This window comes from Phascolarctos cinereus, unplaced genomic scaffold (assembly GCF_003287225.1).
Source record: "Phascolarctos cinereus isolate Bilbo 61053 unplaced genomic scaffold, phaCin_HiC Scaffold_2;HRSCAF=192, whole genome shotgun sequence".
NCBI lineage: Eukaryota > Metazoa > Chordata > Mammalia > Diprotodontia > Phascolarctidae > Phascolarctos > Phascolarctos cinereus.
The window spans coordinates 285186782-285214020 of record NW_027555625.1 but is presented as its reverse complement, the minus strand read 5'-3'; the positions used below and the strand labels follow the sequence as shown (position 1 = coordinate 285214020).

Genomic DNA, 27239 nt, shown 5'->3' with positions numbered 1-27239 from the left:
CCCCTAAAAACTCTTAACAGGTGGCAATGACTGACTAATTCTGACGAAATCCACATAAAGAAAAGAATGTCAGATTGGAGAGGATAAGAAATGAGGAATGCTGCCAGCCCTGTCCTGTGGCTCATTCTGGAAGCACTCAGCTCCTGGAATGGCAGTAGGTCAGTGGTGTAGATGACAGATTAAGGAAGACCTGAGTTTAAATCCTACTTCAGATATCTGCTAGCTGTGGGACCCTGAGCCAATGACAACCCTTCAGCCTCTATTTCCCCGCATGTAAAATGACGATAATAATAGCACCTACCTCTCAGAGTTCTTGTGATGATATAACAACATATTTGTACAGTGCTTTGCAAACCGCTATGTAAATGCTAACGTTGATTATTCTTGCTCTGTTCTTCTGGGACGTACCTGCGTTTCCCCAACTCCTTCATGACTCCTGCCTAGGGACTGCTCTCCTCCGTCTGGGCCCAGGCCTCCGCCTCGGTTTTGGGGTTTGAGGTGGGAGGGGTTTGGGGGAGGGGGCAGAGAGGCCTCTGCTCCAATTCCGAGGCAGGAGGCGGGGCCTCGGAGTTCTAGAACCCAGCCCCTGGCAGTAAGCCGATGTGCTGGCCCTGGAACACCTCCCAAGAGGGCGCCCCCAGAAATCCTGAGCGCAGAGGATTGCATTGTTAAGCGAAGCGGGGGAACTCGGGTAGAATTGGAATGGACCTCCCGCTCCCGGGGGCACAGCCATGGCCACAGCCCAGCTAGAACTGGGGTCGGGGCAACAACAGCAGCAGCAGCAGCACCACCACCACCACCTGTGGGGCTGGTGACGCAACACCGAACTTTTCCTGGAAGAGTTTGATTGTTAAGGTGAGGTTCGCGGGACCAACAGACCCGGAGCGTCCCTGCACACGCCTCCCGCGGTGGTGGTGTTGGTGGGTGGGGTTTGGGGAGACCCAGGTCTAGCAGTTAGGAGCCGGAAAGTAGTGGGGAGGCCGCCCTGAGAGGCCTGGGAGATTTGAGGCTCCAAGGTGTGTTCCGAGGAGGGGGATTGATCTGAATGAATTAGGGAGTGAGGGATTGTAAAGCGTGACTGGGTATTATATCAGATACAGTGAATTCAGCTGGAGCCTGAGTGAGCACTTCCCTTCTCTATGTCTTCTAGTTTCTCTCGCTCTCAATTTTTTCCCTTGCTCCTTCCCTCGTTCCTCAGTCTGTCCCTTTTCTCACAACTCCTGTCTTCTTCCTCTACATCTTTCTCATTTTCTTTCCCTTATCCACTCCCATTCCTTTTGAGGTGGGGAAGAAAGGAAGGAAACAGGCATTTATTAAGTGCTTTCTATGTGTCAGGCACTGTTAAGCGTTTTAAAAATATCAATCAATAAACATTTATTAAGTAGCTCCTGTGTCCAGCACTGTGCTATTTGCTGGGGGGGGAAGGGCGGGGTTACAAAAAAGAGGCAATATGTCTTATTTAATTCTCACAACAAATCTGGGAAGTGCTGTTATTATCATCCCTGTTTTACAGTTGAGGAAACTGAGGCAGATAACCATTAAGTGCTTTTGCCCAGTGTCTCACAGTAAGTATCTGAGGTAGTATTTGAACTCAGGTCTTCCTGACTCCAGGCTCACCATTCTATCTGCTGTGGCCAACCAGCTGCTTTGATGAGACAGATGAGAAGGAACAGTGATTAAATAGATACCTTAGGCCTGAGAACTGGCTTTTTTTTTCTTTCCTCCCCTTCTTCTCCTTCCCTTAGAATCACAGCTTCCAGCCCTTTAATAACTCTCTTGGTTTTCATAGAAGGGTCATTCTTTTGATTCAGCATGTTTCCTTTGACTTGGTTGATTAGGGAAGGGGAGAAGAGGAAGATGGTTAGGTTGGTCAGAAGCTCAGCAACCTCTGACTAAAGATTTCTCTATCGGTCAGTCATTCTATAAATAAATTTAAGAGTCCTTTTTGTACCAGGCACTGGCACAAAATCACTGGGGATGCAATGAAAGGCAAAAGAGTCCCTGCCCTCAAGAAGTCCACAGTCTAATGAAGGAGCAATAAAGCCTCAGTGCTCTCTGTGAAATACACAGACACAGACACACACAGACATACAGACTCTCTCTCTCTCTCTCTCTCTCTCTCTCTCTCTCTCTCTCTCTCTCTCTCTCTCTCTCTCTCTCTCTCCCTCCTCATTTGGTCAAAATTAGCAGGAATGTGAGGAACCGTGTGATAGGATACTTTAAGCCCTAGCAGCTAACAGCCTGGCCCAGATACTTGATTCATTTCTATGAATGGAGGGAGGTGGGATGGTATATATGATAAAAAAAACTATTTTGATCTGAAAGTCAGGAGACCTGACTTACAGTTCCAGTTTTGCCACTGACTCTGTGTGTAACTTTGGGCAAGTAACTTCCCCCTTTTTTTTTTGTGCCTCAGTTTCTCATTCTGTGAAATGAAGGGGTTAGATTAGATTGCCTCATCCCTTCTGGAACTTGTGTTCTATAAGTCTGATTCTATGGAATTTTGTGACAAGCCTAGGAATTAGATTCATAGCATTTGTTACCATCTGTTGGCATGACCCCATGGTCTTGTGGGGAGAAGCCTCGAGCAGGAAGAGGGGGTAATTTGATACCGATACAGCTGTCCCATTTACCTGGTACTGTCTGTGAAGTACATGAAGGAGAGCATATGATAAGAGAGGCCAAGTCTCTACTATGCCGATTAAGAAGTTAGGACCCCTTAATACTAACAATTCATTGTGTTAGCATAATGTTTTGAAAAGGTGAAATGTTTTCAGGAGAGGCAGTATTATGTAGTGGATAAAGGACTGGATTCAGAGTCAGCAAGACTTGCTTTCCAGTACCGTCTCTGACATACACTGGCTCTGTGACCCTGGACAAATCTCTAAACCTCTCAGAGCCTCAGACAGCTCTATTTAGGTTGTAGAGCCATTGCTGATGTGCACTGGCTGAGGGAGTTTCCTCCTATGTCAGTGAAGTTACAGATCCAATCCAAAACAAAACAAAATTTCCCCTCATAGTCACTTCCTCATTTGATCTTCAGGATGGGAAGGAAGAAGTATTATCTCCATGATAGGGATGAAGAAATCCAGGTGCAGAGAAGTAATCAGACCTGGCCAGTCATTCAGCCAGTGGCAGGGCAGGGACATGCATGCAGATCTGTTGCTGCTAGCCCACAGTTCTTTCCGTTAGACTGTGTAGCTTCCCTTTGATGGCATTGACATCTCTTAGGCAGGGCAAGTGGGAAGCTTCTTGGCTATGACAGTACTGAGAGCTGAACTAGACCTCAGAGATCATTCAGTCATTTGATTGACAGGGAAGGTGGGGCCAGGTAGATGAAGTGACTTGGTTGTGGTCACCCAGCTGACACTAAGTAGCTCTTGTGTCAGTCCTGACCTTTAACTCGAAGGTAGATCCTGATACTTCACTATCGGGAGCTAGAATGAAAGCTCAGTTCTCTTAGGTTGCATGTTTACCTTTCCGTGGAGGATTAGATATCTAGCCGTGGATACTCCAGCCCTGAAGAGAAAAGCCTGATTGAGAAAGGCAGTGGACTCAATGAGGAGGAGAGAAACCCAAACTAGGGTGGTGAATGTTAATATAAATTCAAGAACACCTGGGGCATATTCTTGGAAATTGCGTTAATGCCAGGAATAGCTGTTGGTGGCTGTGGATAGGTGCCTGGTTAGATGAATCTGACCTCAGACACTGACTAGCTGTGTAACCCTGGGCAAGTCACTTAACCCTGTTTCCCTCAGTTTCCTCATCTGTAAAATGAGCTAGAGAAGGAAGTGGCAAACTATTCCAGTAACTTTGCCAAGAAAACCCCAAATGGGGTCACGAAGACGTGAATGTGACTGAAACGACTGAACAACAACAAAATCTTGGTGTGTTGGTGTGTATTCCCTTACCTGTTGTAATCTCATGCAAGCCAAAACTCTGGAGGTTCTTCCCAGCTGGGGCTTGCCAGCTGTGGTGGATGGACTCTGACAGTGAGTTGAAGGAAGTGAAAGAAGAGACAGCAAAGAATGTGCTAGGACAGGATGAGAGAGAAACTGGAAGACCAGGACTTGACTGGCAGTAAAAACTTTTAATCACTTTCAGTTTTGGTGGTTGGCCCTGGAAAGGTCTGATGAGTCACTGGCTGCAAATATGGGCATCTTTGGAAGAATATTTCTTGTTCTCTCTTTCTTGCTTGCTGCCATAGGGAAGTTTGCAAATGAAGTTGAATGTATAAGTAATCCCAATCCCAAGTACTACAGCTAAGACTGTCTCTTTGAAGGTGAGTATATAGAACAGAGTAACTTATCAGGATTCACCAAAACAGGATTGGTCTCTTAGGGTAAAGTGTCCCTGGAAGTCATGTTCCTATCCATAAGTAAGGATCCTTTTTAAAGTTTATACCCTGCTGGGTTTTGATCAAATCACCCCTTGTGGCATGGTTTCTTAAATTTTCTTTGCAGTGGTCAAACTACAGTTCTGATTAAGAGTTTAGCAGGTGCTAAGACAGTTTGGGATAAGTTTCTATTTAGATTGAAAGTTTCTTGAGGACAGGGTCTGTTAAGCAGTTCAGGGTCATGACATGTTTAATCCATGAGTGTGTTCCATGGACATAAACTATACTCTTAAATTAAGACAGTAAGGTTATAGAATAGGAGGGTCAGAGAGAGAGGGAGAGAGAGAATGCACACTATGATTTTAGGAAAGAAGAAAGAATGGGTACACATTTCTTTTGATGTGAAACTGAATTCAGTAAAAAAAAATAAACATTTTTGAAATTGTTATTTTTGAAATTTTACTTATTTTTAGTTTTCAACATTCACTTTTATAAGATTTTGAGTTCTAAATTCCCTCCTTTCCCTTCCCCCTCCCCAAGACGGCATGCAATCTGATATAGGCTATACATGTACAATCATATTAAACATTTTGAAATTATTCTAAAAAAACCCCTCCCTATGTTACAAGTCACATGAAATCTTCATTATTCCTTCCCCTCTCATCTTATGAGCATCAAAAAGTAATCCTGACCTTGAGGAAGAGCTCATTTAGTCACATCTCCAGAATATCTTCTCTAAGAAACTGAAGCTAGATACATATCCTCAGACCCCAGCCTGGATTGTATTACTCTTGCAAGTTTGAGATTTTTTTTTTCTCAGCCGGATCTCCACTTTCCCATTGCTTTTTGAAAAGAAGCGGAGATGAAGTCATTTGTATTATCTTCCAAAGAAGTCCAGAAGAATAGTTCTTTGCCTAGGTAAGAGGGAAGACATTTGCATGGGCTTAAGGTTGGGATGAAAAACAGGTTTGGAACGCTTGCTGTTACAGGACCTGGTTCTATTTGGCTGTAGGAATTGGAGAATGAAACTATATTGGCAACTTCTCCAAATGCTATTTCATTTTTTGTTGCTAATTCAAACTCAGAGCTTTGTTAAGAGTATGAGGGGTCAAAGTAACCTTGTAGTTGGGAGTATTGACAACTTACCAGTCCATTTCTTTGTATTCATTTGCTTCTTATCCTCTCCCCTAGTCAGAGGCAGAATATCTAGAGCCAAGTAATAATAGTAATAAGTGTTTATATAGTGCTTTAAGGTTTGTTAAAAGCAATACATGTTTTAAACAAAATTAGTAGTTTATTGGTTTTTTTTAAATTCCTAATTTGGGGCTTGCAAGGTTAAGCTAGCAGTTCTCTTCAGAGCTGCAAGGTGACCCTGTCTACATTCAGTGTACCAGCCCCAGTGTTATAACCAGCAGTATAGGAGAATATTATTTAACACCAATAATTTAGTGACCGGAATACCATCCTGCTTTATGGGCTTTCTGTGTCATAGTGAAGGATATGTACTGTGTACTCAGAGGCTGTGGCTGCAGAGGAGATGCATGGGTCAGGTTGGTTGAGGACTAGCTAATCTGTAAGACCCTCTTTGCCTCTTAAGGTTTATGATTCTATAAAATATCACACAGCAACCCTAGCTGACAAAGCTAGGATTATAATAACCTGCTTCCCTTGACTTTAGGTCTCTCTTCCTTGCTCTATTCCCTTCCCTATTTCCAAGGGACTACGAGATGGCATTTGGGTGCCAGTGTTTGATTTTTTTTTTTTAAACTATACATAGTTCCCAGATGGCTGACTTAAGGAATGACAATTAGAGCTTCCCCACTTGAGTTGTACATTTTGGATACTTACATCCCCTCCAAACTGAAGTGAAATAGAGAAGACTGAGTAATCCCTGAACCATCTGACCCAGGAGATGACCTGCCAGGTGACGCTTTGCTTCCAGGTCTGCCTTTGCCATGCCACTGTCCAGCTGGGTCAGGGTCAGGTACCTCCAAGATGACACCCCAGCTTCTTATAACATAATCTTCCTCTGAATGATGTTCTCTTTTTCTCTTGACCCTCTTTTTTTTTTTCTTCAGTTCTTTCCTTTGGGTTTGGCTGTGATTTTTTTCATTTCTAAATGTGCTTTGCTTCAATTAGCTTGCTAGTTTGCTGTAGATGACTGACTTACAGAGAACTGAGTTTTCAGTTCTATTCTCAACTGCCCAACTGAATGAATGCATTTCCTTCACTTTAATTCCTGATGTTAGTTTCCTGTAGGCTTCCTGGTATGGACTCTGTAGGCTTGGTCATTGTAGCACTGTGCCCGACACATAGGAGGTACTTAGTAAATGTCTTTTTAAAAAATACTATTTTATTGTTTTCCCCAATTACACGTAAAAACAATTTTTAACATTTTTTAAAATTTTGAGTTCCAAATTCTCTACTTCCTTCCTTTTCTCCTTCCTCCCTAAGATGGCAATCTGATATAGGTTATACACATGCAATCATGTAAACATACTTCTATTATTAGTCATTTTGTGGAAGAAAACTGGACCCCCACCCCCCAAAAAAAGAGAGAGAAAAAATGAAAAATAATATACTTCAGTCTGTATTCAGACTCCATTAGTTCTTTCTCTGGAGGCAGATAGTATTTTTCATCATGAATCCTTTGAGATTGCCTTGGATCATTGTAATGAAGAGAAAAGGCCCTTACAACATCACTAATGTGAAAATATGTTTAATAGGAATGTGTATGTACAGCCTATATCAGTTTGTGCTGTTTCTTGGAAAGGGAGGCAGGGAGGGGGAGAAAAATTTAAAACTCAAAAGCTTATGGAAGTGATTGTTGATATATCAAAATAAATTAATAAAAAAAATGTAAAAAAAAAAAGCCAAGTCATTCATAAGTGTTCATAGTACAATATTGCTGTTATCATGTACAGTGTTCTCCTGGTTCTGCTTACTTCACTCTGTATCAGTTCACGTAAGTCTTTCCAGGTATTTCTGAAATGCGCCTGCTCATCATTTGTTATAGCACAATAGTATTCCATTACAATCATGTACCACAACTTGTTTAGCCATTCTTCAATTGATAGGCATCCCTTCAGTTTCTAATTCTTCTCCAAACTTACTTACTTGAATAGAGACAACTATTCACGTAAGTTTAGAGAAGAACTTTTGGATGATAAAGACAAACAGAAATAGACATTGTACTCTCTGGAAGCCTGTCTCACATTACCCTAGGCTTCAGAATTCCACCCAATTTATTCCTAAAGTCTTTCTCACTTGAAATGATCACTGTCCTGCTCTTGTCCTCAGCTTCTTGCAAACAATGTTCATGGTCCCTACTACTAAATATTAAGTACATTTTATATTCATATAAGCTAAGAAGTAAAGCAAGGGTAGCTAAGTTGTGCAGTGGATACTGTTGCACCTGAAGTCAGGAAGACGTCTTTTTGAGTTCAAATCTGGTCTCAGACGCTTACTAGCTGTATGACCCTAGGCAAGTCATTAACTGTACCTCAGTTCCACATCTGTAAAATGAGTTGGAAAAGGAAATGGTAAACCACTCTAGTTTCTTTGCCAAGAGAACCCCAAATGGGGACACAAACAGTCTAACCACTAAGAGTCTTAACCTGACACCTTATCATGGTAGGAACATCATACTGCATTCTGTAATGTTAAAGGTTATGCTAGCAAAGTATAAACTCTGACAAGATTTTAATTCAGGAAAAAGATTAGTGTCCATTATGGACAAAGCATTGTGAATCAAAGATGGAAACAATCTAGGAACATAGAGGTACCTTACCCTTACTTCTGGTCCAAATCCCTCATAGAAAGTAAGAGACCAAGAAAGGTTAACTGATGTGCCCAAGGTCCGATAGGGATTAAATAGCGGTTAGGATTTGAACTCAGCTGCTCTAATTCCAAATCTTGTACTCTTTCTTGTTATAATACACAAAGTAGGATAGGATCTGAACAAAGCACTCTAAGGAAGGTTTGAAGGGGAGATGTAAACTACTAATTTAAGTAGAACGTAAACTCTTGGAAGGTAGGGATTTTTTCATCTTTATATCCCTGGCTTATAGGAGTTTGTTAAATAATGCTTCCTGAATTGAATTTCGAGATCACTTTTAGTAGGGTCTGGATGAACAAAGGCTTACATGAAGAAGGCAGTACCTGATCTGGGTCTTGAAGGAAAATAGTGATGTCCCTAGGTGGAGACGAGTAAGCTGTAACTCCGAGGTAGATGGCCAACAGGAATGCATTTATGTAGGAGACGGCAAGGCAAGACTTGGGGAAAACTAGAAGTTTAGTTTAGCTGGGATATATAATACATTTGAGGGAATAATAGGAAGTTATTCTCAGAAGACTGACCAAAGCAATTCATGGAAACCATCTGAGAAGGCAGGCTGCTGTCTGTATAATTCATTCATGTCCTGATGAAATTTAGAATATCTTCTAAATAAACCCATATGCTTAAAGTATACTAATACCTCGAATTCTGAAGAGGTTCTTTGTCTTTCATGCTACTTATCTTTACCTAAGTAGGAGGGTGAAAGAAAGATTACACTGAAAACACTGTTTTATAAACCTTTATTGGAAAGGCCACAAACTTTAATATTAAGTCACTGTATTTCTTTTGTTCAGTGCTTGTGGGGAAGTAACCTTGGATACAAAAATTACTTTGATTTCTAGCCAAGGCTGGTTTTATTTTTTGGTACAGTGGAGGTTGTTGGGTAATAACTTAAGTCTCACAGGCCCTGATTATTGTCAGGAATATTTCCCTGAAATTTTCACTCCTTCAGATTTTGCTAGACTTTGGAATTAATGAATCCAAAGTCTTGGTTAGCCAGGCTAATGGATGGCATAACACATAATTCAATAGTTTGGCTTTATTTCACCTCCTTTCCTATGTGTCCCATTTACAGAAGCTATTAAAGATGTAATAGATAATTTGACTTCTACCTTTCCCCCCTCAAATCAGTGTGTTCAATGAACATCTACTCGGGAGTAAAGGGAAGATCAAAGGGTAGAAAGAACAGAAACATAATAACTTCAAAACATTTTTTACACCTTCATGTTATATAGTTTTACCCAATTTCTCTTATAGCAGTTTAACCTTCTTACTTTTCTAAAATACTAGTAACAATCATTGCTCCCCCAGTTTCAAATACTCAACTGAAAGTGGAAGACAGATCATTATTAACTTACTTAACACTTATGAATACAGCACTGTAATAGGTTCTATATAGACATGGTTCTACTACTGATTTGCTGTAACCTTAACCTTAGTTGAGCCCTATAAAAAGGGAGTATAGAAAGGCATTAGCCTGGCCAGCATTGCTGGGAGGATCAAGACTTAGTGGTTATATAACTTAGATATCCTTGGCTGACACACACTACAAAGTCTCATTTTTATATCAATAAAGCCTGTTTCTACCAAAATCTGACTTTTGTCATTTATAACTACAAAATGGGCAGGTGCTTAGAGCACAACTTTACACCAATGGGTTTTTTTAAAGGGCTGTTTAAGAAGCAGAACAAAATATTTTTTTCCCTCTCAATGTGTGTGCATCCCTCTAAAAATGTGACACATGGGAATAATTTCCACCAACTATTTTTATTACTCAGTTCAGAAACTTTCACAAGATGGTAAAAAAAAACCCAACTAAAACCAAAACAAAATGAAAACCTCCCAAAACTTTACAACCATTTCCAATGTAGTTTTTCCATTGTTCCCACACAGCTCCAAACCCATTGTGTGCAAAGCCCATTGACCATGCATCTAAATGATAGATACAGGCTATGAAATTCTTTATTCTTATTCTATTTGTAGCAGCTTATGCAAGTGCAGCCAAATACAAAGCCTCAGGACAAATTGTACACAAACTTTACAATGTTGGAGTTGAATTTAAAATAGGAAACAAAATCTACACAACTGTAAAAATCAAGCACGGATACCAGTACTGAAACTTAGAACCCATGTGAAAGGGAATCTTTTCCTTTCAAGTGCCTTATTCTGCTACAGAACAGTCAAAATGATGATGTAAAGCTTTGTGGTTAGTTTAAATTATACACTCTCTGTAGATACTATAACCAATTTAAAAGTTACACATACAGCAATAGATGTCCATCAGTTCATCTGGATTGCTTAGACAATCCAGCTAGATCGCTGAAAACAAATCAGGCAAAACTGGAAAGTATTTCCTCTTGTGCAACTTTTCTTTTCTTTTTTAAAGCAATGTTTACTGGTGGGCACACTGTACTCCAGGTCCATGATGGCTACTTTCCTCATCGGAGCTGTCATTATAAGCCTCCCTCCTCTGACCACCTGCAGAGCCTCGAGTGCTATCAAACTCCTGAAGATCTACCTCTTCTGTATCACCAATCACACTAGGAACTTCAGGTCTAGCTGGAAGAAGGTCCTCAAGTTCCTTAACAAAAAACAAAAAAACTGTTAGGTTCTTCAAGGTGACAGCTTCAATCTTCCTGTGGACATAATCTAGATGGAAAGGCCTTATTAATGTGCTAAATGGGAAGGGATTGACTACTGATCATGAATACAGCCATTCCCAGTATAAAACCTGAGCAAGCCATGCAAACACCCAAATACAGATATTTTATAAGCAAATCATGTCAAGATATCCAGAGGTTTTCAAAATCTTGGCATTATTATAAATTCAGCAACTAAGACTACTAAATAAAAATAGCCCTGTATCATTAATTATATAAATACCAAATCATTACTTAAATTAGTTGGTAAAACACTTACAGAAAGTTTCTCTGGGCTAATCCAGTTGTTTTCAGGAAATTGTACATCAAACTTTATGTAAAGATCACCTTTTTCAAAGGGATTACGATACTGTGGCATTCCTTCTCCTCGAACTACACGGACACAGCCTTTATATTTGGGAACCCCAAAAGAAAACTATAATCAGTATGTTACTCAGAAAAAGAATTAGCTTAACATGCTCCAGACATATTTGCCGCCCAGTTTTTAAAATGGTGAAACTACACATTGTTGTTAACACATCAAAACCAGGATTATATTTAATTATTAGGTTTTTAAAACAAAATACCTGGCTCAATTACTTTGCCAGGTGGATATTTCACCACAATTTGACGGGCATCTAGGTGCTTAAATGTGAACTGAAATCCACATAGCGCTTCAACAAGTCCTATCTTGTGTGTCATATGTAAATCGTTTCCATCTCTCTGGAACACCTGTGGATTGAAAAACAGAGGGAGAACAACTTGACTATTAATTGTAGAATCATGGGCTAGCATGTATACTGAAATATACAAAGGTAGGGACTACCAGGAAAAAAATGCTCTGAAAACTTTCATTAATGTTTGGGGGGGGGAGGGTAGCTAGGTGGCACCGTGGATAGAAAACTGGCCCTGGAGTCAGGAGAACCTGAGTTCAAATCCAGTCCCAGACATTTGACTCTAGTTGTGTGACCGTAGGCAAGTCACTTAACCCCAACTGTCTCACCAAAATGCAAAAACAACAAAAAACCCCCCACAAAACAAACATAAAAATCCAACAACTTCTATTAATGTTTGGTTAACATGGAGTTAGTTCAGTGTATCAAAAACCCCGTGCCTCTTTGCCTGTTGTCCTCAGAGACAGAAGAAAGCTCGACTTGAAGCAGGTACCTTTATTAGTTAAGCATATGAGGATCCAGATTGAGCTCATCACTGCTCAATTCATCCTAATGAAGCTCTAACAAGTGGTTCATTCATGTCTTGAAGTTATAGAAGTTACAGTTCTGAAGCAAGGTAGTGAAGGACTGTATTTGTTATTATTTACTTTTTTTTATATCAGGACAGCTATGCCAGTTTTTCTCAGGTTCTCTGACCTGGGTCCTTGTATAATAACTAATTGTTCGACACCCACGTGTCCAGCTTTATGTTCAAGCCACTGTGGGGATTAGTAAGGACAGGGTGTGACACATTGCCCTGCCTTGAAGGAATTCACACTCCTGTGTGAGAGTTGGTTAATAAGAATTGCACCTGAAACAAACAGAGAATGAGCATATGACTATATAATAGCTAAAGTGTGTGGTATAGATTCCAGGTAATGAAAGAAGTGAAGAAGGGAATCAGCAAAGGCTAGAATACAGGGGAAAAGTGTCTCTTAAAAGAAGGGACAGGGATTGGGACTGGAAGAGGACATCTTAGATAATGTGAGGAAAAGCCAATGCAAGACAGCAATTAAGATGTCTGGAGACATTTATTAAGAATATATTGCATGTGTTACTGAAGAGAGAGTTGGAAGGAGGAGAAATAATGTAGAGAAGGTGTGATTTATGAAGAGCCTTGAAAATCTCATACAAGAGTTTAGTCCTGAAGTGGTGAGAAATAGGGAGTCAAAGGTTTCTGAGCAGAAGTGACAGGATAAATTCGTGTATCAGAAGATTCATCTGGTGGCATGATGCAAGACAGACTGAAGGGAGAAAAAAGCAGAAAGGGCAACAAGGAGGACATTGCAATAATATAAAAGTGGAGTATTAGGGGTCCAGTCTATTGTCAAAGGAATGCAGGAGTTTCATTTTATCCAAACCACCAATATATCATCATGCTGACCGAAAATTTCAAGGTATACAAGCCGCTGGGGGCACAGTGCATTGAACACGTAACTTTTTTTGGGGGGGAGGGCGCCAAGGTAATTGGGGTTAAGTGATTTGCCCAAGGTCACACAGCTGGTGAATATCATGCGTCTGAGGCCACATTTGAACTCAGATCCTCCTGACTTCAGGGCCAGTGCTCTATTCACTGTGCCACCTAGCTGTCCCTAAACTACTCTATTTCTTTCTTTTTCTTTTTTTTTGGTGAGGAAATTGGGATTAAATGACTTGCCCAGGGTCACACAGCTAGTAAATGTCAAGTGTCCAAGGTCGAATTTGAACTCAGGTCCTCTTGACTCCAAGGCTGGAGCTCTATCAGAACATGTAACTTTAAATCAAGAAAACCTCAGCTCAAATTCTGCCTCAGACACTTACTAGCTGTGTGACCCTGGGCAAGTCATTTAAACTCTTTCAGTCTGTTTTTCTCACCTGTAAAATGAGACTAATAGCACTTACCTCAAAAAAGAGTTGTAAGGATCAAATGATATATCGTGTAAAGCACTCTGCAAACCTTAAAATGCTATATATGTTAGCCATTATTTTTATACAATATATAATTTGAAAGTTAACACCTGCCTTGTCCCAAATCCTTGTACAAATTTGATTTTACTTTTGTGAATAATGAACAAGAGTCCCTGAACTTTAAACTATAGTTAGCCCTATAATTAACTATAGTTAAGTGCATAGGTTCATATTAATCAACAACATAGGGCAATTCAAGAAACTCTGAAATAATAAATAGCAATAGCTAACATTTCCTTTGTAATTTAATGTTCACAAAGCACTTTATATACATTTTTATTTAGTCCCCTCATGACCTTATGAAGTACTATAGATATTATGCCCATTTTACAGAAGAGGAAACAGATTCAGAAAGGCCAAAATGACTTGTTCATAGTTACAGAGCTAGTTAAATGTCAGAGATGAGACTCAAATCCAAATTTTTCCTTATTCCAAGTTCGGTACTTATATCACCAAATGATGCTGTCTCTCAAACATACCAATATCATCTTTGTTATTAACTATTGTCTGAATCTTTACCATCAGCCCTTTGGGCTAGGAGACTGATTAGAGAGGCCCTCATTTTAAACAGAAATATAGGTAGATCCCAATTTACAAGCAGGCTACCAAAACCCAATTCATAAGACTGTTTGTAATGCTGAACTCATTTTTAAAAAAATGACAAAGTTATAAACGGCCTAGTTAACCTATAATACTAATGATAGGGGACTGGACCTAATGATATTGGTATAGGGAACTATATACAACAAACACCAATGTTGGTCAGCTTCTCCTCTTCAAGTCTTAGTCTGAAGAGTTATAAGGGGTACTAGAGTTAAATAACTTGATCAGGAACATAAAGACAGTATTGTCATCTTGAACTTGGTGGAACTTGAATTCAGGTCCTCCTGCCAGCTCTTTATGCACTATTTTATACTGCCTCTCATGCCCCAGGTAAAATGTGAAGAACATTAGAAAACAACATTGCTGTATTTTTAGCTTTTAAGCACAGAATAAAATAAACTGGCTAGGAAAAAAATTTATCTTGAATACTAATGCTTTGGGGAAAAGATTTAAATTAGAAAAGAATAAGGTAGCAAATGGACAGTGATAAAGGAGTCACAGATTCTAGAGATCTGGTTTTGCTACTGCCTGTATAACGTATAACCTTGGGCAATTGGGCAATCCTCTTTCCCATGACGGGCCTCTGATTTCTTCTTTATAAAATAAAGGAGCTGGACTCAATTCCAAAATAGAGTACATTGCCCTGCCCTTCCAATATCAAATGGGAGGCTTTTATGTATGAGTGATACAAGTGCAAGGAAGGAGATATAAGGAGCAAGTAAATGCTAATCCAGTGAATGTGCATCTACCTTACTTCATATATCCCTTTACCTCCCTCACCCTAGAGAAGCTGTTGGTTTGAAGCAGAAAATTTAGATATTTTAGTATAGTTTGGGTTGATCAATGCTAATGTACAAACCACTTTGAGCTTCTGGTGTTTGTAGGAGGAATAATGTTTGGCACTACAAAAAGTATCAACAAATTTCATATCTGTACAATACACAAATGGGAGTTCTGATGTGAGAAACTTTATTTTTGCCTTGCTTAAGTTTTAGCTTTTGAAACTTTATGTGAAAGCATATAAAATGTGGAAAGTACCTTAAACCTGGATTTTATTAGTATATGTCTTCTGAAAAAGGTTGTTTATTTCATTTTAGCCTGTTAACAGGATAAACTGGAGAAGCAAGCATATGGCATTTCTGAAAAACTTCAAGAAGAAAGAAAGGAATATATCTTGGTCAAAGCATGGCCTACTACATGAACCCAGGGCAAAGCTAAAAACCTAATATAGGCAGCTCTTGACTATTTATATTTTAACAGATGCAACAAAACAGATTTTGAAAAAAAACATTTTAAATCTTATAGAATGCATTATCTAATGTTTTGACAGCAGACTTCGCAGGGTATCGTGGTGGTGCTATAAAAGAGTGCTAAGAGATGTTGGTTCATAAGTGATAGTACATCCATTAAATTTGCTTTTCCATGGCTAAAGACATTCTGTCTTCTAAGCCAAAAGACTAAACAGCTTGTGGTCACATTTTCCTCTCAACAGAAACTATCTGAAAATGATAGAGAAGCCATGCTTCTTATGTGCATGGAAAACAAATCCTATCAAAAACTACATTCTTTTTTTTAAAGGCAATTGGGGTTAAGTGACTTGCCCAGGGTAACATAGCTAGTTAAGTGTCAAGTTTGGTCTGAGGCTGGATTTGAACTCAGGTCCTCCTGACTTCAGGGCCGGTGCTCTATCCACTGCACCACCCAGCTGCCCCCAATTTTTTTTTTAAAGTAAATAATCACTAAGAGATAGTGAAGTTTGTTTTTGCTACAACACAGCATTCCAGTCCTGGAGGTAGGTCCTCACTACTTCTGGCCTCACAACATAACGTAAGCTCTGTCCTAGGTATACAGGCCCTCTTTTCTTTTTTCTTTATAATACTATTTCAGTTGGTTATCTTATCAGTTCCCCTGGGCTCAGTTATTACCTCTATGCAGATGATTCTCAGATCTACCTATTTAGCCCTGGCTCTTTGAGGTACAGTCTACCATCACTGCTTTTTGGACATTTCAAATTCAAATGTCCCAAACAGAACTCATTATCTTTCTACCCAAATCCTCCCCTTTTCTGAACTTCCCTATTCGTTAAGGGCACTACCATTCTCCCTATACCCAGGACTGAAAGCTTGGTGTCACCCTTAACTCCACATTCTCACACATCCCACACATCTAATCCATTGCCAGATATTATTCTTTCTACCTTCACAATGTTTCTTGTATGTTCCCCTCTGGCCCACTTACACAACGATCACTCTAGATGAGGTCCTTATCACTTCTCATCTGTATTATTGCAACAGCCTTTCAACAGGTCTTCCTGCCTTAAGTCTGGTACCACCCCAATCCATTGTCCAGTCAGCTGCCAAATGGTTTTCTTAAAGCATAGGTAGGTCTCATCATGCCACTCCCCTATACTCAAAGTCAGTCCAGTGGCTCCTTATTACTTCTAAGATCAAATATAAAGGTCTATGTTTGCCATTTAAAGCTTTTTATAACTGGATCCCTTCTGACCAGCTTACCTTCCCATTTTTCTTACACTTTAATTCTCTCCATGCATTTACAATGGCCTACTTGCTGTGCTCTCATATCTTCCACCTCTATGCCACTGCCTGTCTATCCCATGTCCACGATACCTCTTTACCTCTGCCTCAATTTTCCTGTCCTCCTTCAAGACTCAGCTCAAATCTCACTTTCTTCAGGAGGCCTTTCTCCATCCCCCACAAACTGATACTGCCTATCCCTCTGAGATTAACTTATATTTAGTCTGTATAGATTATGTATGTAAGTAATTATCTACATGTTGTCTTGTCTCCCCCCTCTTTGGAATGGATGGTTCTTGAAAACAGGGATAAATATTTTTGCCTTTCTTTGTATTCTTAGCATTTCCTGGCACATAATAAATGCATGCTGACTGTTATGAGCCAGACATGAAAAAACTGCATCAACATCAGATACATTTACAAGACTTAAGATAAAATTCCCAATGTAGCAGTGGTTAGAGAACATAAAAGAAAATTTACAAAGGAGACACTATAAACTTAATCACATGAAAAGATGCTCCAATTGCCTAATAATCTGAGAAATGCAAATTAAGACTTTAAGATATATTTACTAGAATGGCAAAACCAGAGAAAAAAAGGGTAAGATCTTAGTGGGATGATGGGAAAAAGGCATGTTAATTTGTTGGTGAGACTGATGTAAAAACTCTGAACAGAAATATGAAATAATTTCAAAATTGTACATACTTTCAATCCAGTGATTCAACTGTTAAGACTATCTCTAAAGAATCATGAAAAGGCCCTACCCGTACAAAAATATTTGTATTTTTTTCTGAGATTAGATCAACCCATAGGTTCAACCATTAGAGAATAACTAAATTATCCTGGAATTATTACATGCTATGAATAACAATAACTATAAAGTACACAAGGAATTACATGAAGTGATATATAATAAATGAAATAAAAACCAGGGTCAAAGGTAGTAAAACTTGTAAGGCCCAAAGTGGCTAAAGAACAGAAGTATTTTCTTTGCTTGCTCATTAACTCACATTTGCCTTGTTAAAGGATAAGGGTTTAGGGTAAGATGTCACCTCTTGATTTGTCTGATTTTTTTTTTAATTGTTGTTGTTGCTAGTTAAGTTTATGATAAAAAAAATGCTACTGTATGTTCTAATTCAGAGTATTCTGGTTTCCTCACAGGGTGAAGATGAAATAAACACTACAATTTAGATGAACTGCTCAATTTCCTTTTACTGGTTTTGAATAGAAGGTAACAAGGAAAATAAAGAAAACAGGTATGTTTTAACAGTGCAATTTACTTTATCATTCTCTTAAGTCAAAATTCAGGATAATCTTTATCATAACCTTCTCTTTTGTTTTCTACTTTAGAGATTTGGTTAATCTTCTCAACAAGCAAAAATCTGCCATTATGAACTTTAAAAGGCAACTTTCTTCCTACTTACCTTTATGTTTGTCTCAGTCTAACAAAGCAAATAAGACTCAAACTAGATATGGATGTAAGATGTGACATCAGGGTTTCATTTTTGAATGACTAACTTAATTTTTAAAAATAACTGCTAAATGAACATAAAATACACTTAATTTGTACTGCACTTACAATTCAATATAAATTTATTAAACACCTACTTATTTAGCACTAATGGCAGACATTAACGATGACAGCTAAACTGAGGCGCTGAGAATACCCTATCACCTCAAGCTGAAACCATCCTCCACATTTTCCCCAAGAGGAACCATTTGTCAATTTCCCCTTAGGCGCTCAACCAAAGTAATCTGACTGCCACAGCCACCACAATTTGTTAGAGAGAAAACTAAAGTGCCCAATGTCACAAATCTAGTTATGCCAATTAAAGCAATTACCTCATGCTCCTTCTCTTGTAGCAAAAGAACAATGTCTCCTGGTTCCACTCCTGGGGCCTGGTCTGCTTCTCCAGTAAAGGTAATTCTCTGTCCATGTTTCATGCCTTTATCTACATGGACTTCAAGAATCTTCACTTCTTTTATCACCTTCTTTCCTTCACATTTTTTACAACGATCTTTCTCATTAATTACTTCTCCTAGAAAGATTGAGAGGGGAAAATTGCTGAGCTTATGAAGGAGAAATATTATATTATTTTTAAAGCAAGTATATATAAATAAGTTATTCATATCTGTGTTAGTTTAAAAAACCACAAACCTTTGTTTGAAGTTTCATTTTAACACATATGTTCTGTGTTAAAAGGGTGCCATTATAGCTATCAAAGAAAAAAGACACACTCTACTGCCTTTCACTGAGGACTGAGTTAATTCACTCTAATGTTTTTCTTTTTTTTTAGGCAATTGGGGTTAAGTGACTTGCCCAGGGTCACACAGCTAGTAAGTGTCAAGTGTTTGGTCTCAGACCAAATTTGAACTCAGGTCCTCCTGACTTCAGGGCCAGTGATCTACCCTCTGGGCAACCTAGCTGCCCCTAAATAACATGATATATGTGAAATAGAAAATCTTCCTCTGGCTTAAGGACCCCTACCCCACCATATAAAAAATAGACAATCAGTAACCCTAAGCATTTTTAAACAAATTTTTTTCAATGAAGGAAAATCCATTTTATCTCCCTTATCCTTATCCCTTATCCCCTCAATCCTGGAAAAAGGAAAAAAAGCAACCCTTGTTACAAATGCAAATAGGCAAACAAAACAAATTCTACCTGGTCAAGTCCATAAAATTAATGTCTTAATCAAGACTGAGTCTATCACCTCTCTTCCTTCAGGGTATGCATATTTCATCTTGTAACCCTAAGTATTTTAACCATAGGTAAAAAATATAATTTTGTCTCCACCACTAATATCCTTCCTGGAAGTAAAAACTAATTTTAAATCCTCCACTTATCTAAATGTTAACTGAATCAATTTGCTGTCACCCACTCCATTCAAATAACCTTTAAAATGAAATGGAAGAGTGAAATTATTCTAGGATTTGCACTTCAAGAAGGAAGTAGAACTGTTTATCATCCATCTTATTGGAGATGAAACACCTCAAACCAGTTTAGAACACATGGTAATACAGTCACTTATTTTGCTGAATGGATTATAATACTATCTATTCTTCTGATTAGTACTAAAGCTGCTTATTACTTCTGTTTATGGGCAAATAGGTGAATAAAAACACTGAAAAAGAAAACAAAATGAGAGGAACTCATTGCACTTGCTGTTTCCAACCCTTTTCAACAAAAGCAAAGGAAAAGAAGTATTGGCATACCTTCTCCATTACAATCGGAGCACACTGACTGCATCTGCTGTACCATCCCAGGAGCCAGCTGTCTTATCATTATTCGTACACCTCGACCCCGACACGCACTACACTTCTGAACAGCTCCTGTCTTGCCACCTTGGCTAAAGATAAAGCAAATTTTTTAATGAGACTTAAAAAAACAAAAACACCCATGGCATAGGATTTTGATGTGTTATTAAAAGAAGTGAAGGAAATCTTCCTAATAAGACAAAAGAAAAATATACACTTACCCACTGCATGCACTACAAAGAACATTTTTGCTAAGTTGCAGTTTGGTGGTCTTGCCATTATAAAGATCTTCTAAAGACACCCTGAAAAAGTAAAAATAAAATTAAGTTCAACTTCCAGTATCGCTGAATCAACATAAAGCACTAAAACGTCTTTTCATATCTAATTCCAAAAACTTTTTACAATAGAGAATTACTAAGTAATCCTTTTAAAATTAATTCAACTGATGTTTTATTTTTGTGGCTAGAATATGAAGCTGATTTTTTTTAATTACCAGTCAAATATGGTAAATAGGACTTCCCATATATCAGAGTATAAAGCCAAGCTCTCTGGTTTCTGTTCCTTTAAATGTACTGATAAGACTGTTGTTGACAGGAACAAAATTCCACTAAGGCTTGGGGAAGAGGTGGAAAGGGTGGGGGCCCTAGAAAGACAGATATGGGAGGCTTAGTGGCCCTTATTCTGTAGTATAGAAGATACACAGTCAACTTCTAGATTAAGTAAAGCAAAAAGATGGCAATTTATTCTATCTCCTGTTGTCTAACCCTTTTCAGCAAAAGCACAGTAGAGGAAGAAGGCATACCTTCTCAAATTGCAAGCAGAGCACAATGCAAATGCTGTACTCTCACTAGAACCAAACCCATTCTGTGTTTTCGCTATTCTGATTGGTGAGTCAATGAGGGCAAACTCAAGTAGTTCTCTGTAATCTACATGGTTCCAGACTACATTTCTAGCCTTCCACCTTCACCGTCTTTCTTCCCATACGAATTTACAGTCACTGTTCTCTCCTTGGTCTGGGAATGGTAATCAATACTTTTGTTGCTTCTGGAAAGAGCAATGGAATCAATCGAATCCTCTGACATCCGTATGGCTTTCAAACCAAAATACCATTCCTTGGCTAGCCCTTCTCATTAGACTGTAAATTCCTTAAGGGAAGCGACAGTCTTCAACTTTATTTTTATTCTCAGCAATTAGCACAGTACTTGGCATAAAGTAAAGACTTAATAAATGTTTTTCACTCAAATAATGGAAGAAGCCTTTGAAGACTATAGTAGATATAGTCTTCAACAAAAGAAACGCTAAAGTTCCACACTCTAGCCAATTTCAAGCTAGTCTTTATAAACCTGTATACAATGAAATATTTATAAATGGACAAGCCTTTAGTAAAAGTAAACTGATAATACATGAGATGCATTTTTTACCAACTATGTCCTGTCAGTTTTTAAGGCTGAAAAATTAATCACTCTGCAGTCAATTTAGTGATTGGATAGGCTGGTTCTCACAATGGAGGATCCGTCTGAAGCCATACTAGAAAACTTTCTAGCTTGACAGAACCTGCTAGAGTTGTATTCTATTTGGAGAAGTCAGGATGGATCATGACCACAAACCCCACAGAAAAAAGTAGGACTTTAGTGGAGGAATTAAATTGGCCCTAAATGATTTACTCAGTTTAGTTAAAAATTATCAATACATTCTAGGCATCCCTGGATAAAACAATGAGTAACAACATTTCCAGTTAATGACATCTCTACAGCTTAGACAATATTTTGTATTTGAAAACAGCTAATGGTTTAAAGGTAAATTTACAACATTATAAAGAAATGTATTGTATCCATGTTCTTCTGTCTCCAAATGACCATAACATTACAACTAATAGAGGAAACTAAACATCTAAGAGGGTACTAAGAAATTCTAGTCACAAACTTGGAACCATATACACGGTTTATTCTAAGAAAATATAAAAGGTACAGTATATTCAGTCATTTAGAAAAAAACAAAACCCAAAACCCAAACCCCACAATACTCCAAATTACCATAATATCATAACTGAAACAATATCCAAGACAGTACAAAGAAATCCTAATTTCACACTTGGAAGCTGCATAGATACAAAAGTTTGATCTAAGAAAATGTAAGAGAAGTTTAAAACCAAGAGATATGATATTTTCAACCGTTTGGAGGAAAAAAAGCATCCTGACTGAGATAAAAATGAAGTTCAAACAAAAACATAATGGACTAAATTCAAACCTCACTGGAATAGAACATAACATTTCCATATGGTTTCCCCAAAAGATTAAAAAAAGGAAAAATACGTCCTTTAAAGTATTTTTTGAAGATAAAGGACAAAAAGTTCATACAAGATTCCATTTTTTCTTCAAATGTAAAAGCTAAGTACTAGAAACAGATAGAGTACCTAATTTTGTGAAACTCAGTATTTCTCCGAAGTTACTATTAGTCTATATAACATTTAACAGGTAATAAAACCTTCTATGTTACATAATGTGAAACAGCCATTTTCAAATCTTAGAGGACTTCTAGGTTCCAAGTATAAGATCAAGGTCAGAAACTGATCATATGCTGGCAGGTTAGTGTAGGCTAAAAGCCAACATACTCCACCAGAAACCAATTTAGGGGCTTATGCTAAGGATCAAATAATCTGTGATTTTACTCGTAAACAAAAACCAACCCTCATATGAAAGTCACTCAACTTGATGGTTTCTAACCAGAGTGAAAACAAACATTTAATTACTTCAGAACAAAACAGCCTTGAAGATTTAGGTCACATAACAAGTAGCCTCAGAAGCACTCCAGAAAAGCACCTTCCAACAAAGTAAAAGAGACTAAACACAGATCAAAATCTGAACTAAAGTACAGCCAGGTACCTTGTATAATAAAATCAGTTTCATGGAGGGGCTCACATACAAAAAATGCTTCTTCTGATACACACTAAAACGTCTATAGAAATAATTTTAGTTCAATGAGTATATTAGTTATAATAATTGGGTTACAAAAAAAATACTCACTTGAGTGGATGCATCATGTCCTCACCTCTTCTTCTACCATTTCGACTTCTATTTTGATTACCCATAAAACTGAACAATCCTCCACCAAAAATGTGAGAAAAAATATCATCCATGCCACTGCCTCCACCACTACCTTCTCGAAGGCCTTGTTCTCCATATCGATCATATAACTCCCGTTTCTCAAGGTCTGATAAAACTTCATATGCAAAACTTATTTCTTTGAACTACAAAAGAAAATAAAAACAAAATGAATTTTAGTGCTGGACTAGAAAGGTAGATCCTCCAACTTTTTTCAGGGCTCTCTATATTTTATCTGTTTTCTCAGTCTTCTAGAAGAAAAAAAACCCCAACACAACCAACTCTCCATTATTCATGGTAATAAGGATTAAATGCTAAAAATATTTTCATTTTGCTTTATATTTTCCCATTGCAGCAAAATGACCCTCTCAATTATATTTTGCTTTGGCTAACATTAAAATCTGTTTATATTACTGTCTAACCCACACACTGACAGAAGTGGTATAGCAATCAACCTCTAATTAAAAACCTGCTGCAGTGTATCCAAATATTGTTAATCAAAATTTATAGCATGCAGAACTGGAAATAATCTTATAGCATGCAGAACGGAAATAATCTAAGTCATCTAACCCAAGCCTGTTATTTTACATGAGGAAACTAAGCCCCAGAAAACTTAAGTGACTCACTCAAGGTCACACATCTAAGTCTTTCCATTATACTATAATGTGTCTTTCTGTATTTTTGCTTGTGCTGTTTCTCATTTTAGGAACTGTCTTTCCCCACCCACCAAATTACTGACCAACCATTTAATGTCCAAAGCAAATATCAACCCCTTATGGAAAATTTCCATAATTCCTTCCCTTCAGTAATTACCTTCACCCCAACTCAGACCTAATATGACTCTTTGCTTGAAATTCTCATGTACTTATCATTATTTTATTTTAGGTATTTTTTGTGTGCTGCCCCATAGACTGTAAATGTCCTAAGGACAGGGACATTTACCTTATGAAGATAACTTGGGGGGGAAAGCAAGAGTCATTAATGTATACAATACCTCCAAAACAGTCTTAAAGTCTCAAGTAACAGAAGCTACAATTTTTTAGACTAATTATTACTAGTCTTAAACCTCCTTCAACCCTTAATGGGACCTAGTTTTGTTAGCATAAATAAGAAAAGATTTCTTTTCAAAAGGAGCACAACCAATCTAAGTTTAAAAGCTAAACACCTTGGAAGATAAAGACAAAATCCCAAATATCTAAAACTTACTTTGTCCCCTGCGTTTGGATTCTTATCAGGGTGGTATTCCTTGGCCAACTTTCTATAAGCCTTGGAGAAAGGACAACACAAAGTTATTGGAATGAATAGTTAAGATTATTTTAACTTGCACTTTTTTTGAGGAAGAATTTTAAGTAAAAAAAATCCACTAAGCTTATATTCTAAAGATATACCTCTTTTCCACTAGGATACTTATTTAATTTAATAATTTCAGTTTCAATATAATTTGCTTATGTAACCAAAATACCCCACAGTTACAATTACTGTTGGAGTGAAGAGTTAAAAAATGAGATACAAATAATACATCGAGAAGAAAATATAATGGAACATTGTTTCAGTCTCTCAATTATTCCTAAGCGCTTCATTGAAAAGGATCACAAAAAAAAGTTTCCAATCATTTACATAAGTGCTAGTAGTTAATGAATATTCAGAACGGATTGTAAATAGGCTCAAGCAGATGTCCAAAGCGCTGCCTCGAGCGCCGCCCCCCCCCCCATACCAGGAACAGGGCAAAACGAAAGTACTAAACAGGTTTACAACTCGTTTTCATACAGGAATGCTCAGGGTAATTAAATGATATTGTGATCTTCGGCTTGGTAGAATTCGAAATACATACTAAACTATATGGTTAAACATTTTACTAAAGCTTTCACGCAGAGAAATGAATTATATAATAGTAAATCACTTCCGGTAAGGTGACAGGAAGCCCATTTTCACAGATTTCACTCCCAGCAGTCCTCAGCCTCACTGCCTAGGGCAATTCCATTTCAGCCAGCTCACAAATTTTGATTCTACGTCCAGAAGATGCTGTGAGGACTAATTAAATATCTTAAGTGCTCTGAAATTCTCAGATGAAAGACTGCAGCACTACAAGGAAGTAATGAGGTTTTCCATTTCTTTTTTTAGTGAGGGCTTCAAGTGTTTACTTCAGAACAAGTGCTAATTTCATACCAGTAGAACCAACAATTTGAATGACCAGGCTTCACAACAATGCACCCCAACGTGCCCATGTGCTACGCCCCGGTTTAGTCACCCATGCCGATGAGGCACTGCATGTTACGAAGCAGCAACATCATCCATGAAAACAGTTCTCACATCATTCACAGCTGCTCCAATGTCAGGAGGAGCTTGGGGCCAGCTGCTGCCAGGAGCCTTTTCCTAGCACCAGACCTGAAGTCCTCAGCCCTCAGAACTGGGAGAGGGGAAAAGGCCACTGATGACACGGTGGAAAGATCCTTTCCCACCTAGCTTTCTCCTTCGTCCCAATGCACACACCCCTTTTATCTGTGGCTGCTTTAGTAAGGAGCAGTTAAAGACCCGGCCGAGGATGCACCCCTGTGCGTTGGTTCAACCTGTTTTTCCAGGGGTGGTGACCTCGGCACCGGGATGCGAGGGAGGTGGGGCGGCTCTTGGGGCCGGCCACAGGGCGGCGGTTTCAGTGCCTGCGCCTCGGGGGTGTTCCATGTTTAGGGGAAGGTAAAGTCTGAAAAAGCGAGTGGGAGGCCCCAGGACGGCTCCCCGGGGAGCCCCGGCCTGCATTTCCGCCCGGCATCGCTGCTCCCAAGGTCAGCGGGATGAGCTGGATCTGGGGGGGTGGGGGGGGGTGGGAGGGGAGAGAGGCACCGGTTCGGCGGCGGCAGGAAGCCGGAGGAGGAAGGGAGCCGCCTGGAGGCCGAGGCCCGGGCGCCGCATGTGGGCCCCTGCCAGGCCTGCTCCGCTTCCCCCGGCAGGCCCCAGCGCGGCCTCAAGGCCCGGACGCTGTAGAAGTCCTCGCGCCGCCGAGCCGCTCTCCTAGCCTGGGCTGCCCAGCCCTGAGCCTGCCCCGCGCCTGGGCTCGAGCCCGGGTCCCGGCCCCGCGCCGCCCGCCCGCCCGCCCGCCGGCCGGCCCCGCGCCGCACCGCTCGCGCATGCAGCTACCTTCTTCAGCTCGTTCTCGCTGGCGCCTGGAGGGACCCCGAGGATGTCGTAGAGCTTCGTATCGGCCACGTTCGCCATCGCGGGGCAGAGGGCGGGAGACGGCAGAAAGCGGCGGTGAACCCGGGCCCTCGAGAGGCGGCAGCCGCGGCGGCTGAGAAGAAGGAGAAACGAGAGGAGGAGGAGGGAAGAAGAGGGGCTGAACCCTGACCCCACGTACAACGTCGGAAGCCAGCTCCGCCCCCTCGGTCCGGGACACAGAGGCGCAGCCGAGCCCCTCCCATAGCGGAGACGGTTGGGCCCGGCAGTTGGAGGGCTAGCTCCTGGGGCGGGGAGGGAGAGCCGGCATGTGTGGGGCACTGGGGCCTCTGGGCTAGAAGCCGAAAATGTCACCGAGGATTCTGGTTGTTTGTTTGTTTGCTTTTGGGGCCTGCAAAGAAAAAACTGGGAAAAACTTGACAGTGTCTTTAGAGCTCCCCTCACACTTGGAAATCCTTTCAGTCACGCTTCAAGAGAGCTGCGGGGGACTTTGGAAACCGTCTAGACCTGATCTCTCGATTTACAGATAGGGAAACTGAGGCTTGGAGGAGGGCAGTGTTTGACCCTTCCTGGAATCCTCCAGGTTGTGGTTTATTGCGGTTGGAAGGTATCTTAGGGATGCCCCTCATTTTTACTGTCTTCCAGACCTGTGACTTTATCCATGTGGGGACATCACTGATTAGCAATGGCAACTCTCCTCTAGCTTGTAGTCGAGGATTAGTTGCCATGGCCCCAGTTTGTGTGAAAGGCAGCACTTGAACCTTGGTCTTCCTGATTCCAGAGGCAGCCCTTTACTCACTAGTCCACGCCCTCTCTTTTACTGTCGTACCTCCTTGCGGTCTCAAGTTGTAAATCACTTCTTGTTCATTTTAATTTTTTAATGGACTGCTTTTGTTTATTTGCTGCCCTTTCCCCACCCCTGATGAGGCTGTTTTGTTCATCTCTTGCCTTATGGGACGCCCCTGTTTCATTATCTAGTTGGGGGTTTCCTCAATCCTTTCTCACACTGGGCACCTCCTTTCCCTCCTCCCACACTTAAGCCTCACCGTTTTGTAGTCTTCTTTTTCTCATCTCCACCCTCCCCCCCCAAAAATCTTTTTGT

At 39.7% G+C, this 27239-nt stretch overlaps 1 protein-coding gene and 1 long non-coding RNA gene across 2 annotated transcripts; one reads left to right on the top strand and one right to left on the bottom strand.

The window, feature by feature from the left end:
* Positions 1-592: 592 nt before the first annotated feature.
* LOC144455908 (uncharacterized) lies at positions 593-20209 on the top strand. Its single transcript, XR_013484756.1, has 2 exons — positions 593-855; positions 17772-20209. It is a non-coding gene; the product is annotated as an uncharacterized LOC144455908 (long non-coding RNA).
* DNAJA2 (DnaJ heat shock protein family (Hsp40) member A2) lies at positions 8898-26308 on the bottom strand. Its single transcript, XM_020985099.2, has 9 exons — positions 26102-26308; positions 24176-24235; positions 22892-23115; positions 20090-20170; positions 19827-19960; positions 18453-18649; positions 11401-11545; positions 11094-11221; positions 8898-10755 (listed from the first exon to the last, which is right to left on the bottom strand). Exons 1-9 carry the CDS (start codon positions 26177-26179, stop codon positions 10567-10569), a joined length of 1236 nt encoding a protein of 411 aa, XP_020840758.1. The 5' UTR covers positions 26180-26308; the 3' UTR covers positions 8898-10566.
* Positions 26309-27239: the final 931 nt, after the last annotated feature.